Source organism: Leucoraja erinacea, chromosome 3, assembly GCF_028641065.1.
Source record: "Leucoraja erinacea ecotype New England chromosome 3, Leri_hhj_1, whole genome shotgun sequence".
Taxonomy (NCBI): Eukaryota; Metazoa; Chordata; class Chondrichthyes; order Rajiformes; family Rajidae; genus Leucoraja; species Leucoraja erinaceus.
Window position 1 is genome coordinate 13,204,665 of NC_073379.1, and position 18,739 is coordinate 13,223,403.

An 18,739-nucleotide genomic window follows, 5' to 3' on the forward strand; every position below is an offset into this window, starting at 1 on the left:
AAATCTCACCAGAAAGATTTCAAAGACATCAACAACATTTTAACCCTCAAGCTCTCTGCTGAATTGCTACGTTACTGAAACTGGGATTATAAATTATACCTACTAATAACGTTAGGAGTTTGCCAAAATCATCGCTGCTGGGATTAGCTGGCCATGTAAACCTGTTGTTTATTCTCCATTATTACCCTTAATTATTGCAGAAGATTCAATGGGAAAAAAAACAAAGACAAGACTGATTGAAATTATGGCTTTTTTTTCTGGATCTTTCAAAGAACAAATATGGTCGATTTTGTTTTGAAACAGTGCTCCAGACTACAATGATTAAGTCTGTTTAATGTCCATGCCATTGTCAATGTGATGACTAGTTAGTTATACAAGCAGAACTGCATTAATGCAGCCATCATTTTCAGGATTATTTGTTACTTGTGCATATTTGCCTGCAGAGAAAGAAAAAAAAAAAACATTGGTTAGTTTAACTTAGTAAACATTGTCTTAAACTTTGTGTACCACAAATTATGCAGAGTACAAACATTTTGCAGGTTATTCAGAAGAGGAAATGTGGACCTCAGCTGAAATGTATGTGATCCACATTTCTCCAAATTTGATAAACATATACGACCTGCATATCAATCAAGTTCATCTAGAAGATATATTAAAATTTAATACAATAACAATTTCTTCCCATTACCCTCCACGTCAAATTGTTTAGGTGCTCAGCATGTGTTCAGCAAGTCCAAACTATACTGGTTTTTCAATATTTAAGACACTGCCTGTGTTAATGGAGAAGCTGGTAATAAGAAAAAATGTGCAAGATCATGTGAATGATCTAGGAATGGATTCCAAGTAGCAGGCTACACCTTTGCATTTGATGCACAACCAATCTCCATTCTTGCTACATATCCATGTGCTGCTGCAAATAAGAACTTAATTGTTCTGTTTCAAGACATATGATAATAAAACACTCTTGAATGGGCAACATATTAGAAGTACATGATCTGCTGCTATAATACTAGTAATGTATAGACTTTAGACATACAGCAGGGAAACTTCGTCCCACCGAGTCTGTGTTGCCCGGTGATCACCCCATACATGAGCACTATCCTACACTCTAGGGGCAATTTTAACAACTTACCAAAGCTAATTAACCTGTAGGTCTTTGGAGTGTGGGAGGAAATCAGAGTACCCAGAGAAAACCCACGCTGTCACAGGGAGAACATACAGACCATGTACAGGCAGCACCCATAGTCTGGCTCAAACCCGGTCCCTGGCAGTGCAAGGCAGCAACTTTACTGCTGTGCCACCCCTTGTATACTTGAGGAGATAGACTATAAATGAGGATCTAAATGGCAAAGATCCATCCTCATGAGAAGCCAAGCAAGTTAATTTTAGAATAATTACAGCCATGGTAGATGTAGACAGGCAATCTAGACGCGGGCTATGCAGGGTCTATAACACATACTTCCTTTGTTTCCTATCTTTAATCTATCTACATTTTATATTTGGAGGCAAATAGGCAAAAAGGTGCATCAAAAATATAATTACAGTAGTGCAGTGTACAGATTTATTTTCAAAACTCAATGACAAAATAATGACAATATTTAAGAAGACATTTAATAGCAGTCTTCTAAAATAATTGCTGAGAAGAGGTAAATCTTATCTATTTAGGCTATCTGCAAAGATTCAAATCACTGATAATCAAAACTGGATTGAGAGAATTTAACAGGAGCTACTACAAGGTTGATCAGTACAAAATTAAGGATCCATGGGCTAAGTGAAAAATAGGTATTTGTGACTTACCCCATACAACTTTGCCTCCTTGTGTGACTAAGCCAAGTTCACTTACATTCACTTCAATGACAGTTCCTTTTGTGATGACGCCTACAAGGAAAGATATGTTGGTTGATATTAGAACTTGGAGCAATGATCTTGCTGTTTAAAACAGATAACAGATTATGTTACATTATGATTCTAAATATGAGAATGGATTTTCAAACAATCAAAATGCTAGTTTTCAGTTCAAATCCTGAAGAACTGGTTCCTGCATCTTTACAAATCTCTTTAAGAGAATGAACCATCAAAATATCAGCCATGTGCAATGTTGAGAGCATGTAGATCAAAAGCTGTAAAGTGCCAAGCAAACAATGTATAAAGACAATATGTTGGAATAACTCAGCAAGAATGTATAGAGAGAGTGGGTTTAATGCATGAGGGAGAACCAGTAGAGACGGAGGTTCAAGCTGAGGGTATTGTAACGCGAAAGGCCAAGGTATGTGAAAAGTTTATTAAATTTTTTTATTAAGAATTATGCAGATGACACAAAGCTGGGTGGCAGTGTGAACTGTGAGGAGGATGCTATGAGAATGCAGGGTGACTTGGACAGGTTGGGGGAGTGGGCAGATGCATGGCAGATTAAGTTTAATGCGGATAAATGTGAGGTTATCCACATTGGTAGCAAAAAAAGGAAGGCAGATTACTATCTAAATGGCGTCAAGTTGGGAAAAGGGGAAGAGCAACTGGATCTGGGGGTCCTTGTACATCAGTCTATGAAAGTAAGCATGCAGGTACAGCAGGCAGTAAAGAAAGCGAATGGCATGTTGGCCTTTATAAGAAGAGGAATCGAATATAGCAGCAAAGAGGTCCTTCTGCAGTTGTATAGAGCCCTAGTGAGACCACACCTGGAGTATTGTGTGCAGTTTTGGTCACTTAATTTGAGGAAGGACATTCTTGCTATTGAGGGAGTGCAGCGTAGGTTTACAAGGTTATTCCCGGGATGGCAGAACTGTCATATGCTGAGAGAATGGAGTAGCTGGGCTTGTACTTTCTGGAGTTTAGAAGGATGAGAGGGCATCTCATTGAAACATAAGATTGTTAAGGGCTTGGACACGCTAGAGGCCGGTAACATGTTCCTGATGTTGGGGGAGCCCAGAACTAGGGGCCACAGTTTAAGAATAAGGAGTAAGCCATTTAGAACATAGACGAGGAAACACTTTTTCTCACAGTGGTGAGTCTGTGGAATTCTCTGCCTCAGAGGGCGGTGGAGGCAGGTTCTCTGGATACTTTCAAGAGAGAGCTAGATAGGGCTCTTAAAAATAGCGGAGTCAGGGGATATGGGGAGAAGGCGGGAACGGGGTACTGATTAGGGATGATCAGCCATGATCACATTGAATGGCTGGCTCGAAGGGCCAAATGGCCTACTCATGCACCTATTGTCTATAAAAAAGATTGAGAGCTGGTCAAAGTTTGGGGTGGTAGGGAAAGGAAGGGGTCTGGGTGAGAGAATATGTGAGCAGTGGGTTTGGCACAGGGTGGAGCACGGATAAAAGCGTTATTCACATTTTTTTTTAATTGACACTGGTACACGACTGGCCGTCTCCCTGCTCTCACAAAACAGAGCAGTGATCTTAAACTGAGAGAATAATAATAAACATACAAAGATCAACATCTGATCAATGTATATGTATTCATACATATACACAAAGTTTAATAGGAATGGGAGAACATATATTATAGCTGCAGCAACAGAAATGTGGATACCAATAAGATCCTAAGCAATCACTTGCATGCTGTCAGAGTAAGCATTGTAAGCAACTTACTTTAATTCAACGTTTGTGCAGGATTTCAAATTGCATGTTTAAAGATTTATCGTGAAGGGATTGGTTTACCTGGGATTGCTCATTTCTGGTTTGGTTATGGTAGTAGACTTGGTATAGTAAGTGAAATATAATTAAATGACAAGTGAAGTAGCAGGTCCCAAATATGTGCATCCTTTATCGATGTAGAATGGGTTGGGTTTGTGGAGGCTCAGGTATAACCTTTCTCAAGTATGGTTGCGGGGGGGGTGTACTTGAACTCGGCGAGCAGGCGGCGCCACAAATAAAGACCCAGAAGTTTGATGAAAGCCATCACAGAAGTATGATTGCCTGATGACCAAGGATCAGAATTGAGTATTCTACTCCTTTTCAAACATGTACAATTTAATTTGTGATGTTTATGAGAAGTTATTCAATGAGTTGTGTGTTTATTGTTCATTTCATTATATTGTTATTTTGCTTTGTTTTAAAACTTTTTTTGTTTTACATGTTTGAAATAAAAATAGATACTATAATATTACTATGGTATGTGATATTTAGGGAGAAAAGGGCCAGATTAAGTAGCCCAATCACTGAACAATGTCATACGCTAGTTGGAGGAGTGATCTTGAAAGAATAGAAAGCAGATAATTGTAGATGAGGTAATAAGGAATATAGAAACAGGAGGGAATTTGTGGACACAGATTTGTCCCTGCCACTGATGTAGTTTGTTTCAAGAAACAGGAAAAAAACACAAAGAGAGGGGGTGGGGAGATAGGTGTGGAGGGGGATAGGGTGTACTTGAACTCGGCGAGCAGGCGGCGCAGACACTGAGCGGGCGGCGGGCCTCGGTAGCGATTGGGAACTAGCAGGACCTCTGAAGTCCAACCAAATTACTGTGGGGGGTGGGGGCAGCTGGGCTGCGGGCAGGGCGGCCGGCCGAGTGCAAGTCGACTGCGAGTGGGCAGCGAACAGATTACTGCGAGCCGGGGGGGGGGGGGGGGGGGGGGGGGGGGGGGGGGGGAGAAGAGACGGGACATAACTCACAGCGCGCTGGAAAAAAATGTCCAGCAGGCTGTGCGTTGAAAAAAACTGTGCAGCGAGCTGTGAGGAGGAGCACAGCCATTGTGACGCCATCAGCTTGTTAGCTTTAAAAAATTTAATTTAGAGACAAATAGAGACAATTACATGGGCATGATGGATGAAGTGGCTTCGTGAAATTGGAAAACCAAACAAAGATATTGGCTCATTGATGGAACAATGGCACATAAAGATGCATTTCATATTTCTCAACGAATCATGCTCCATTGAATATAAAGACTGTTTTGGATAAAAATCTTTACAAACTTATTTACAAGTAGAATACATGAAGAGTTGCCTGCAAAGGAGGCTTTTAAAGCTGTGGCTTAACAGGAAAGTATAAAAGGGATTAAAAAGAAATCAGCAAAACGTATTTGTATAACAGTTCATCTAGTTTGCATTTCCATTTGATTGCTTACCTAATGTTGTATATAGAGGTGAAGATGGGTTCTTCTTGACACCCAGTATAGGCAAGCAGAAGGTTGCTTTGAGTTCTGGATGGGTTACATGGGCCTTCTTAAAACGCAAACCCTAAAGAAAACAAACATCTCTCTCAAATCAAATCAAATTCACATTTATTGTCACATGCACCAATTAAGATAGTGATATTTGAGTTACCATGCACCATACAATTAAAAGAACACAATACAATTAATAGAACAATAGAACTTAACTTAAACATCCACCACAGTGATCACTATGATGGAAGGCAATAAAGTTCAGTCAGTTTTCCTCCTTTTTGTTCACCTGTGTTTGGGGCCTTGACCCTTCGTAATTGCCATTATGGACGCTGTACAGGCCCTTTGGGATGATCGAAACTCCGAGGTCGGGATGGATGGGACCATTCGAAGCATTTAAACCGGATTATTGTAATTTGCAGGGTCAAGGAGTAAGATACTAAATTATGTACTTTGCATAATTTCAACTGAATTCAATGGATTGATTTTTTTTATGCCAAAACAACAATTATTACATTTGTAAATGTACTGTGACAAGTTATGCAAGGGAGAGAAAGAAAAGGCATTTGGTCCACTTCACTAATTTTTCGTAGAAACCAACGACTTCCAAAGCATCTGACAACTTCTTCAATACTTTTCTCTCCACTGCTTTCACTCTGGATTTGAACTGCCTTCTGACATATCAACACCTTTGAAAATAATAACCTGTTTTACTGCAAGTTTAGTTTGAAATATTAAGTTAGGATTAATCGTAATTCTACTTAATGGTGTGCTTACCATACAAGGAGAGATTGAGTAAACCTGGCCTGTATTTTCTAGAGGTGCAATTTCACAGGAACATGCAAAATTCTTACAGGGTTCAAGAGTGTGTTTACAGAACTGATATTTCCCCGGGTTGAGGAGTGTAGGGATGCTATTTAAATTGAGATGAGAAAACATAAAAAAGCGCACAGTGCTGGAGTAGCATCTTTGAACAATATGGATAGGTGAGGTTTCAAATCCCTAACCTTGCTCAGATCTGGAGTCAGAAGAAAGGTCTTGACCTAAAACGTCACCTATCCATGTTCTTCCAGCCCATCTGGTACCCATACAATTCTAGCATCACATTTAAAATTATTGGCCTCAAGAGAATCTGACCTGCTGAGTTACTTCAGCACTTTTGAGTCCTTTTGTGTATTAACCAGCATCTACAGTTCTTTGTTTCTACAAGAGAAACAGAAAAATAGGTAGAAGGAGGTGACCATTCGGCACTTCGAGCCAGCGCCACCATTCAATATGATCATGGCTGATCACCTAAAATCAATTCCTGCTATTTCCCCCATATCCCTCAATTCATTTAGCCCGAAGAGCTAAATCTAACTCTCTCTTGAAAACATCCAGTGAATTGGGCCTACACTACCTTCTGTGGCAGAGAATTCCACAGATTCACAACTCTCTGGGTGAAGAAGCTTTTCCTCATCTCAATCCTAAATGGCCCACATCTTATTCTTACACTGTGACCCCAGGTTCTGGACTCCAAAATCGGGAACATTTTTCCTGCATCTGGCCTGAACAACCCTTTAAGAATTTTGTTTCTATAAGATCGTCCTTCTAAATTTCTGTAAATATAAGCCTAGCCGACATTCTTTCATCACATGTCAGTCCCGCCATCCCAGGAACTAACCTGGTGAACCTACGCAGCACTCACTCAATAGCAATAATGTCTTCCTCAAATTAGAAGACCATAATTGCACACAATACTCTAGGTGTAGTCTCACCAGGTACTGTACAACTGCAGTAGGGCATACTTGCTCCTAAACTTAAATTCTCTCACAATGAAGGCCTTTCTTCATTGCCTGCTGTACCTTACATTTCAGTAATTGACGTACAAGCACACCCAGGTCTTGTTGCACCTCCCCTTTTCCTAATCTAACACCATTAAGTTAGTGGAGGCCAATTCTCTGGATGCTTTCAAGAGTTAGATAGAGCTCTTAAAGTTAGCAGAGGGTTATGGGGAGAAGGCAAGAACAGGGTACTGATTGGGGATGATCAGCCATGATCACAGTGAATGGTGGTGCTGGCTTGAAGGGCCAAATGGCCTACTCCTGCACCTATTGTCTATTGTTTGTAAATAACTGGTTTCCCAGCACCAAGCCTTGTTGCACCCCACTAGTCATTGCCTGCAATTCTGAAAAGGACCCGTTAATTCCTACTCTTTGCTTCCTGTCTGCCAACCAGTTCTCTATCTATGTCAATACCCTACCCCCAATATCATGTGCTCTAATTTTGCACACTAGTCTCTTGTGAGGGACCTTGTCAAAGGCTTTTTAAAAGTCCAGATACACATCCACTGGCTCTCCCTTATCCATTCTACTTGTTACATCCGCAAAAAAATTTCCAGAAGATTAGTCAAGCATTATTTCCCCTTCATAATCCAGAGTCGAGAGAACATTGGAAAATTATCACAAATGCATCCACGATTTCTAGGGCCACCTCTTCGAGTACTCTGGGATGCAGACCATCAGGCCCTGGGGATTTATCTGCCTTCAGTCCCAATAGTTTACCTAAACGCCATTTCCTGACTAAATGTGGATCCCCTTCAGTTCCTCCCTCCCACTAGATCCTCGGACCCCTAATATTTTGGGAGAACAACCTTCTCCATTTTTGTACATCAAGGGAATGAGGAAATACGAGATCAGCCATGATCTTGAAAACGAGGGAGTAAGCTGGAGCATCAGGTTCAATTACTCTAATCAGGCCTCCTTCATCTTACTGAGCCCAAGTTTTTCTTTATCAAAGCGTTCCTCAATCAATTAACCATAATTAGTGATGAAACTCTTCCCTCTTCCATGTAGTAACAGGACTTGCTTGGTTCCATTTCGCTTCATGACTAGTGGTACAGTTCAAGTGTACAGTTCGAGCTCCAGCCCGTCTGGAACCCGTATAATTTCAGCATCACATTTAAAATAATTCACAACAGTATTTGAGGGGATGTGCGGAAAACTGTTTTCACCCAGAAGACAACAGAGCCTGGTGTTCTCTGCCAGGAGGGTGCTATAGTAGAAACCCTCAATACATTTTCAAATGTATTTGAATGTTTGCTGGAAGAGTCGTGACTAGCCAGGTTACATACACTGTTTGGAAGGTGAGAATAAGTTCGGCAGTTACTTACCCACTTTTTTTCAGAATCACTTTATACCATCTTTGCAGTATATTACACCAGGCAGTCACTGGCGAACACATGTACCAACAGGTCCAATTCTTTAATCATCCACAATGTGGTTCTATTTACTTTCATACCTAGCGTAGCACTCTTCAATATCCTGAACATTAATTCTGAATGTTCTTTCTAATCTTCAACTGAATCAACATTTGTAATTTATACATTTAAAATACACAACTTCCATAAAACTAATGGAATAAGAACAGCCTTATAAGAACAGTAATTATATTCTATCTTCTCTTCCAGCTATGTTTGTAACTCACCATGGGTCTGATGAATCGTTCGTACTTAGGTGGCTTCCTGGTGAATCCATCTCCAACAAAACAGACTTTAGTAACCATTCTCTTCCAAACTTTCCTTTTCCTTTTACCTGTGCGAAGAACTCTCAAAACTTCAGTTTCACCTTGTGCTCGAACTTTTGGTAAAGGTACTTCCCATTTACCCTGTCATGGAATAATTTTCAGTGACAAGTTAAAATTCTTCTTCATTGTTACAATAGAATGAAACAAATTATACAATATTTTCCCACGTTGTTCACATAATAAGATACCAAAACTAATAGATTTAAACTAATTCATTCATATATTTTCTAATTAGAAAAATTATTTTAGCCTTAAAATAAATTAGCGTTTTCAAGGGATAAAATGTAAACATGTAGCATCTTTTATAATCCCAAGACATGAAACACTGCTTCACAGCAAGTGAAGTATTTTATTAAGTATAGTCAATGCTGTATTATTAACACAGCACTAAACATGCAGCATAAAAACACAAACAGTTGGTGGCAGTGGTGTTTGCTCAAGGATAAACATTGGCTACTATATCCTCCACCACACCACAATCACTATTATATGATATTTTACATCTAAAAGGGGGAAAGAGTACATTGAACAGCATGCAGATTCATGCTGCATGCTGTTCAATGAACAGCATGCAGAGTACGTGCAGATTCATGTGGGTGCTCAATCAAGGAACTGCAAAAAGTGAAAGTTCTTCCCCAAAACATGCAACAGTCCAATTTTGCAGGATCTGATTCAAGGATCTGTTTCAAAGATGCACAATAGCCTTCACTCACAGCTTTCTCTTTTCTTTTCTGTTTGATCATATTGGACAGGACTTTGGCACGCGATTGTCCTTCTCTGTCAAGCAGATAGGCTGGTACGGCCCCATCAGGCGTCTTCTCATCATTCTTCTGTTTAGTATTTCTCTGTTCGTGCATTTTAATGCTGCAGAGATAAAATATATACATGTTTAACATTAAAGAAACCATTACATTAAAGAAAGCATTTTTAATACAGGTCTTCCCTTGCCAAAGACAATACACTCTTCATGAAGGAAAGGCATTAAATTAATTTTCAAATTGCAAGTAAAGGTTGAGGAGAATTCTTCCTCAACTATAATTTTTTTTTTTAAGCTGAGCAGCATCAGGATAATAATGAAGGGCAGGACAGCAACACGACCAAGCCAATTATCATATGTAGCTGACCATGGGCAGCATAGTGATACAGCAAGGATAGTTGCTCCCTCACAGATTCAATGATCCTGACCTGCATCGTTCTCCATGTGGAGTTTGCATGTCCTCCCTGTGACTGTACCATTTCCCCCAGATTCTTGGATTTCTCCTACATTCCAAAATGCACTATTTAGTAGATTATTTGGCGACTGTAAATTATTGTTGGTACGTGGAATGAAATTCACTTTATGAAAGAAAATAAATTGTAGAGGCTTCTACATAGGCACATGGATATGCTGAGAATGGAGTGATGCGTATTGTGTGCAGGCAGAGGTGATCAGTTTATTTGGCATTATGTTCAGCACAGACATTACTGTCCAAAGAGCCCATTCCTAAACAATTCTTTTCTATGTTGTACAAGGAGCTGAGGAATGGGATCGCTCCTGTGAGCAATCAATGGGATGAATGGTTTCCTTTATCAAATATCAAACATTAGTGGCTCCTGTTTCCATGACCATGAGGTTTCCACTGGGTCCAATTAGTCATTCAGTGATACAGTGTGGAAACAGGCCCTTTGGCCCAACTTGCCCACACCGGCAATATGTCCCTGCTAAACTTGTCCCACCTGCCCACGTTTGGTCCATTTTGGTCCCTGCCTCAACTAACACCTCTGGCAGCTTGTTCCGTACACCCACCACCCTCTGTGTGAAAGTTACCTCTTAGATTCCTATTTAATCTTTTCCCCTTCACCTTAAACTTATGTCCTCTGGTCCTGGATTCACCTACTCTGGGCAAGAGACTGTGCACCTACCCGATCTATTCCTCTCATGATTTATAACATCACCTCTCATCCTCCTATGCTCCAGAGAATAGTCCCAGCCTACTTAACCTCTCCCTATAGCTCAGACCCTCTAGTCCCAGCAACATCCTCGTAAATCCTCTCTGCACCCTTTACAGCTCGTCATCATGGTTGAGCCTATTTATTCAGCCACCTTAGCTGTTTGCTTTTAAAAAAATCTCATACCAAATAATTCTCATACCTTCATTATTATAAAACTATTTTTCCCCATTTAAATTTACAGAAATTTATCGTGTAAATCATTTATTGTTCACAAAATCTTTGTTATAAAAACAAATAGGGTTTGTATCATTATTACTATCTGGCTAGAAGAATTTCTGTGATATGTGCAAATCCATACGAGAATATTGTCAAAGCTTGCTATTTACTTCCTAAAGAAATCATTTTTCAAAAATGTACACTGATTTTGGTAAATATTGCAGACAAATGTTTCTCTTTCATGTTTTTTTCAAATATTTTCTGCATATAACTAATATATCTAATCACCATGGATATTTCTAACGTTTAAATTACATAGCAATAAATCAAAATGCTGATGCTCACGTTTTCTTCATCTGTATTTTTTCTGAATGGCGTTGCTTGTGATACAATTTGGCCTTCAGACCGATCATCTTTTTGGCTTTGTGTGATCGGTCGTGTGGTTCACGGCTCTCCTTCTTCCTTTTCTTCTCATGATAATCCAAGCGGTATCCATATCGCTTACGATGTAATTCGATATATTCGTTTTGCGGCTGTAATAAACCCATAAAAGCCCATTCAGAACGGCACCAGAAATGTTAAATCCTACAATTCTGGGGGGCGGGGACAGTAAGTGCTGAAATAACTATATCAATAATGTATAAAATCATGAGAACTATAGATCGGGTAGATGCACAGAATCTCTTGCCCAGAGTAGGGGAATCGAGGACCAGAAGACATAAGTTCAAGGTGAAGGGGAAAAGATTTAATAGGAATCCGAGGGGTATCTTTTTCACACAAAGGGTGGTGGGTGTATGGAAGAAGCTGCCGGAGGAGGTACCGTATTTTCCGGAAATGAAATCGCACTCCCATTTTGAGTCGCTAAATTTTGAAAAAAGGCTGGTGGGACAGGATCAAGGGTTGGGTTTAGTCCAGGGTTCGGCAACCATTTTTGCATAGGGGCCAGGACCCATGTTTGTGAGCGGATGGCGGGCGACATCTATCGCCATGGTTAATAAATTAATAATACATTCTAACTAAATTAGTAATAATACATACTAATAATATAAATTGGTAATAATCCAAACTAATAATATAGTTTTCACGTGTTTTTCAATTAGTTTTCGGCAGTTTCCAGATCGCCTGCATGCCCCAGGACTGGCTGCAGTTCCCAGATCCCTCGCGTCCCTGGAGCTAGCTGCAGTTCCCAGGTCGCCTGCCCCGGGACTGGCTATAGCTCCCAGGTCGCCTGCCCCAGGACTAGCTGTAGTGCCCAGGTTGCCTGCAAACCCCGGGACGGTCTGCAGTTCCCAGGTCGCCTGCGAGCCCCGGGTCTAACTGCAGTTCCGCTGTCCGGTCCCGGTGGCCGCTCGCAGCCACCCAAGCTACTGAGTGAGTTGCTGGTATGATCCCCGACTCCCTCCTTCTCAATGCTCCAGCCCATCCCACAACTTTACCCCTGCCAGCCCAGCCGTGCTGACCCGGGCCAGACTCCCCACACGCTGTGGAAGGAACTCTCCCCCCAGCAGTGCCCAGCAGTACTGTCCTTTTACAGCCGCTGTACTGAGGAATAGCCAAGTTTATCTTTCTTGGCTAACAATCTAACGGCCTTCAAGATGCAGGTAAATTTTCTGGCCTTATTTTAGGGTAAAAAGTAGCATCTTCATTGCCGGGAAGTACGGTAGTTGAGGCTGGGACTATCCCATCGTTTAATAAACAGTTAGACAGGTACATGGATAAGACAAGTTTGGATGGATATGGACCAAGCGCAGGCAGGTGGGACTAGTGTAGCTGGGACATGTTGGCCGGTGTGCAAGTTGTACTGAAGGGCCTGTTTCCACACTATCACTCTCATTTAGGAAGCATTACTGGAGAACATGCAAAGGTGACATTTCGATCGGCATCCCATTTCAGACTGATTTAAACACATCCCCTTTAAAGCTCTTTCCTCTCACCAATACCCTCTTGTTTTTGATAATCCTACCGTTGGAAAAGGACCAATGCCATTTTCTCCAGCCTGTCCGAGATATATTTTCTCGGGCTACTACCTGATGCTGAAAAATCGTTCCGACTGCCGTTCTCGGAAGTTTTAAAAAAAACAAAACGCTGGACAATTTAATCGCTGGAGTAAAATAAAAATCTACTTCTAACGCCGTCAACGGGACGGATCGCACGTAGGGGACAAAACATGCAAGTCGTGTATTTTACATATAAACTTGCTTCTTAGGATTACTTTAATCAAAATTTAATAGGCGAAAATGTGATTAAGGCCCCATACGAACCGGCAGTGTTTTTCCTGCCGATAGGGGGATTAAATTCACCGCAACCGCAACGTTCCAAATGATCGCGTTCCACAAAATCTCACTCGCAAGATAATTTAAATGCCCATTAATTTACGGGAATTAAACACTAAATTCCTTCCATTTGGCCTTTAAATTAAAAATCATGTTACATTGTGAATTTTTGTGTGAATGTTATTTGGACACTTAGGCTATTTAAAAATGTTAACCTTTCCTTAAGAAATGGATAGATGTTTAGATCTAGTAATTGAATTTTGTAATTAGCTACAATTAGGTAACTGACTATATGCTTTAATTTCAGGTCATCCAAGTAAGATTATTTCATATTTGTTTCAGAATACTTCAATCTATCACAACTGAAAATTTCATTCAGTTCTCTTAATGTTTTAGAAAGTTATGGGCTTTTGACTGTCCTTGATCACAGCTTTTGAGTTAAGTCAATGGAAAAGCAATAGGGAGGTTTCAAGGCAGTCGGGTCACGACCCATGACCCGTACTGTTGCTACGCTACGCCAAATGGAGTACACGCGATGAACTGCAGGTAAGCATTGACAGTTGTTTCCAGCGTCATGGGCCCGTTAAAACCCGCCGAAATTGTCAATTTTTGCACTGTAAATAATTATGGAAATCGGGATAAGCGTCAGAGACATTTAGCCTACTTCAGAATTCCAAAGGCGAGGAGAAATGACGGTAGATAGAGGCGAGAGCTGAAGGGACAACAACAGCCAAAGTGCTTGGCGAACATTGGCCGTTTGCTCACTGCATTTCATCAACTAAGGCATTATTTGTGTTTTTTCTTGATTCCTTTGTTACCTAAAAAGTTTCAGAAGTGATAAATCTGGCTGAAAATTTTTTAAATCACCCATGGTACTCAAGTGGGTTTTTACATACAAAAATAAAACGCCTCTGAAGAAACATTTACAGCCAGATTTATCACTTCTGAAACTTTTTAGATACCAAAGGAATAAAAAACCCCACAAATAATGCCTTACTGTTGCTGAAATGCAGTGAGCAAACGCCATAATTCCCAATATTTTCAATTCCGATATCTGCACGGCCAATGTTCGCCAAGCAATGTTGTTGTCCCTCCAGCTCTCGCTTCTCTTTACCTGCATTTTGCTTCACTTTTGGAATTCTGAAGTTGGGTACGTCTCTCACACTTACACCGACTTCCACAAATTTTTAGTGCAAAAAAATCAACATTTGGCGTTTTTAACAGGTAGGAGAGTACGTGTTTCTTGCATTAATAACATATACCGGAAGTTACGGTATCCAGTACGGTATCAATCCAGATGGATTGAGCGGCTCTGTGTATCAAGCCCTATGACCCAGTGACCTTACGTGCAACCCCCCTATAGGAAACAAGATGCTAATTTCGGAGTATGGAAATGGCCATAGCTTTTTTAATACTGAAGATATGAAAGTGAATTAGGTGTGAAATTAAAATTCTTTTTATGCTTTATCTGATGGGATAAATTGCAGACTTGATTTTTTAAATCTCAAAATTTTGTAACATTGCTAAAGATATGCAAAAAAGTCACGATGATAAAGGAAACAGGCCATTATTAGCTGTGGGCTTGGTGAAAATGTGCCAAATTCTGCTCCCATGTACAGAATCATGAGAGAAATCGATCGGGTTTCTTGCCCAGAGTAGGGGAATCGAGAACCGCTGGACATAGGTTCAAGGTGAGTTGGGGGAGATTTAACAGGAATGTGAGAGGTGGCGGGTGTATGGAACGAGCTGCCAGAGGAGGTAGTTGATGCTGGGATTCTCGCATTAAGCAGGTACATGAAGGGGACAGGTGTGGAAGGATATGGACCAAACGCGGGCAGTTGGGACTAGTGCAGCTGGGACATGTTGGCCGGTGCGGGCAAGTTGGGCCGAAGGTGTAGGAAGGAATTACAGAAGCTGGCTTAAACCGAAGATAGACACGAATAGCCGAGGCACGGCATGTTTCCACACTGTGTGACTCTAGTACGAATTCAATGGGTTTTTTTGGGGGCGCGGGGTGGGGGGGCAAAGTTAATATTCTACGAGCAGAGAGTTATTTTGATTTTATCTATGAGGATGGGAAGGGGAAGGGAGGGGGGACGGTGTAGAGCAATATAATCTTTGGTGTAGAGAGATGAGCGAGGCCGGGGCCTCCCCGCGGCAGCAACAGCAGCAGCAGCAACGCGGCCTCGTGTCCTCCCCCCCCTCGGGCACTCACCATCTCCGGGGCTGTGTGGGTCTCACTCTTACAGCACAGAAATCAGAATGAACCCGGCTGCGGTCTCCTCCTCCTGCTGCTGTTACTGTTGTGGCGGCTGCGGCTCCTGTTACTGTTGTCCCCAGTATATGTGGCTGTTCCTGCTGCCGCTCGCTCCCTCCCTCCTTCACTCGGCCGCCATGTTGTTGCTAGAGGAAGACCAAGGGCCGGGACCGGGGCGACGGGGGCGGGTAAATAAACCCCCCCACACACACACACACAATCCCCACCTCAACAACCTAATAACCCTTAATCACTGTCGAACACGTGTCCGATAGATACATGTTCACTTCATTACATGATTACTGTTGCGCGTTGACGATAGTGAAATGCAAAGATCTTAGTGCTCTGCTATAAGATTAATTAGATTGGCTCAGACTGTGGAGATGTTTGCATGAGACCGGGCTGGGGCCAGGAACCAAAGATCCTAGAGGAGCTCCTCTATAATATTTGCCAGGAACTACAGACGGACAGACAGAGAGCACAATAAGAACTTGAGCCTGTGAGTAACCCATTCCATGTCGGTCATTACTGGTGATATAAAGGAGGTCTCAGAGCTCCGACCGCTTCGAGTTTTAAACCTCGGACGGGGTTAAACACGAGGTGCTTGTGCAACTCAAGCAGCATCTGGCTGTGCAGGGAAATGTAGTTCAGGACAGACAATGTTCAGGGTCATACAGTGATACCGTGTGGAAACAGGGCCTTCGACTCAACTTGCCCACACCAACCAGCATGTCCCAGCCTCACTTGTCCCCACCTGCCCGCATTTGGTCCATATCCCTCCAAACCTGTCCTATCCATGTACCTGTCTAACTGCTTCTTAAACGTTGTGATAGCAAAGATCTTAGAGCAGAGCAAGATGGGCCACTCCTGCTAAATACAATGGGCTCAGGTGTAGCAGCTATGGAGGGGATCCTGGGCATTTTCCCCGCCCATTTTAGTAACCGGAGCCGACCCGACTCGCAGTGTAATCATTGTTGCGGGGCAACAGTTTGTGCGTGTGATTATAGGGTTAGATTCATAATTCTGTTAGTTCATAATTCTTGTCAAGAATAAAATTTGACTCCGGTAATTGTCTTTTTTAATGTTTTTTAAATCATTCCTTTTTAAATGGCTCACAAGCAGTGTTTGAGTTGATTTTGTAGTAACCGGAACCGACCCGACTCGCAGGGTAATTGACATTGCGGGGGAAGTTTTTGTGTGTGATATAGGGTTAGATTCATAATTCTGTTAGTTCATAATTCTGTTCATTCTTATTAAAGAATAAAATGTTTATAAACACACATACATGAATGTGATATAAATGCTCTAAGATCTTTGGTGATAGTCCCTGCCTCACGTAAGGTCATCAGGTCAAAGACCGTGACCCATGGAGCAGCTCAATCCATGTGGAGGACATGGCTGCCTCTGCACACACTGTTAACACACGGAACGCTTACCGTCTTACCTGTTAAAAACGGCTGAAATTGTCTTTTTTTGCGCTATAAATATTTGGTGCTCATTGAAAGCGGGAAGGTATCAGTATCTTTGCTCTGAACACAAGCACCAAGGTGTAAGCGGTCGAAGGAGCGCATCCCTCAGGACAGCCCCCACTCTCCACCTGGGATCAGTGCTGTCCGGCCACGGCGACCCTCAGCCCCGTCTCCCCCTGTTGGCTGCATTGTCACGGGCTGTGGGTCGGCAACGCCACACACGGGGCCGGGGGGGAGCGGGGCCGCAGCTCCAGGCAAAGTCAGCTGCAGCAGAGTTGGGGACGGTCTGCTCTCTCCGCCCACCCAGAGTCACTGACCACTGACCGTGCTGCACCAACACCCCGACCTCTTTCCCCCCCACCCCCGGCCGCAGGGATAGACGACCCGGGGTCCGCGGGTGTGCAACCAGTCCGGATGCTGGGCCAGAAGAAGGGCCCGCTGTGTTGACCGCCATAGTAAATGCTTACCTGCAGTTCACCGCGTGCACTCCAGTTGGCGTTGCGTGGCAACAGTACGGGTCATGGGTCGTGACCTCGACTGCGTACAACCTCCCTATACACCCTCCACTCTTTGTGTGAAAAAACCTACTCCTCAGGTTCCAATCTTTTCCCCTTTCACCTTAAACCGATGTTCTGGGTTCCTCAACTCTGGGCAAAGGACTCTGCAAAGTCAAAGTCAATTTTATTTGTCACATGCGATGAAATGCATCTACCCAACCTACTCATCTCATGATTTTATACACCTTCATAAGGTCGCCCCTCATCCTCCCAAGAATGTCCATCAACTCTTTGTAATACAGTATTTGTAGTCCATCAACTCCTCTTTGATTCTTTTGCCACATCACCAAAGAATGGTTTAGAATAGCTGCATAATCTACCAACAAGTCTATGGCACATGAGAGGCAGCTGGTGAAGCCCATGGTGAGATTGTGCAAGTTCTCTTCAGACAGAACCCCAAATCGGGTTAAATTATCCTTAAATTGACTGCAGGGATCAATTCGCGTCCAAGTGTAGAGTAGGTCAGGGCAGTAATTTCCTTCTGTTAGTTTATTAGTCCAACATTGCAACAATTTCTCTATATTAGAGAATGGATTTGCAGAGAGGGGAAGAAATGGAATGAACAGGAATTCAGCGGGTTAGGCAGCACCTCGGAGAAAATGGACAGATTATGTTTAGAATGGAGTTACAGCGTGAAAACAAACCCTATGGCCCAACTTTCCCACACTGACAAACCTGTCCCATCTACATTAGTCCTACCTGCCTGCATTTTGGCCCCATGTTCCTCTAATCCTGTCCTATCCATGTACATGTCTAAATGTTTGCTAAACATCTCAACTACCTACTCGGGCTGTGTGTCCCCCCCCCCCCCCCCCCCCCCCCCCCCCCCCCCCCAATGTCCTCTGGTTCTCGATTCACATATTCTGGGCAAGAGTGTAGGAAGGAACCACAGGTGCTGGGGGGGAGAGGGGATGTAGGGGAGGTAGATGGAGGGGAGTGATTGTTGATTCGAGTTGAAATTTGGTTTCTTGGCTCAAATTATTTGCTCTTTACCCATTAGAAGTCACTTTAAATATTAAATATACTTTAGTTAATGAACATTTTTCGATTTTTCTAGGTATCTTCTACATGACGATTTACACCAGTAACAAAGAGAATGAGGTGGTTTGCAATGGAATTGCCATTATTTGGCGTTTATTCCAGAGGATGCCATGTGGTAAAGATGACCGTTTTAAATTGATATTAAAACCTTTCTACAATGTGTACATCTATGTAGAGTTATCAATATTTGCACCATAAAAAGTGTATATTCCACACAAATTTGTACAACTGAAGTTCCATATCTATTTAGATTTTTTTAATTGTTTTTCTTATCCTTTGAAATCTGCAAATCTCGTTGCAATAAAATTTAATATTAACGGCTT

General features: G+C 42.1%; 2 protein-coding genes across 4 annotated transcripts in view; one reads left to right on the forward strand and one right to left on the reverse strand.

Annotated features, from left to right (window-relative positions):
* Nucleotides 1–231: 231 nt before the first annotated feature.
* On the reverse strand, nucleotides 232–15,481 carry nsa2 (NSA2 ribosome biogenesis homolog (S. cerevisiae)). Its single transcript, XM_055632131.1, has 7 exons — nucleotides 15,308–15,481; nucleotides 11,165–11,352; nucleotides 9,385–9,535; nucleotides 8,573–8,752; nucleotides 5,069–5,180; nucleotides 1,798–1,878; nucleotides 232–437 (listed from the first exon to the last, which is right to left on the reverse strand). Exons 1-7 carry the CDS (start codon nucleotides 15,308–15,310, stop codon nucleotides 370–372), a joined length of 783 nt encoding a protein of 260 aa, XP_055488106.1. The 5' UTR covers nucleotides 15,311–15,481; the 3' UTR covers nucleotides 232–369.
* gfm2 (GTP dependent ribosome recycling factor mitochondrial 2) overlaps nucleotides 14,777–18,739 on the forward strand; it is a 41,308-nt gene continuing 37,345 nt past the window's right edge. The window contains exons 1-2 of one of the 3 annotated variants that reach the window (XM_055632128.1): nucleotides 14,777–14,882; nucleotides 18,433–18,531. In XM_055632128.1, the coding sequence (XP_055488103.1) occupies nucleotides 18,472–18,531 (60 nt within the window). In that variant the 5' untranslated portion in view covers nucleotides 14,777–14,882; nucleotides 18,433–18,471. Of the gene's footprint in view, nucleotides 14,883–14,934; nucleotides 15,073–15,660; nucleotides 15,849–18,432; nucleotides 18,532–18,739 lie in introns of those variants that run through there. The other 2 variants (XM_055632129.1, XM_055632127.1) reach the window with 2 other exon arrangements.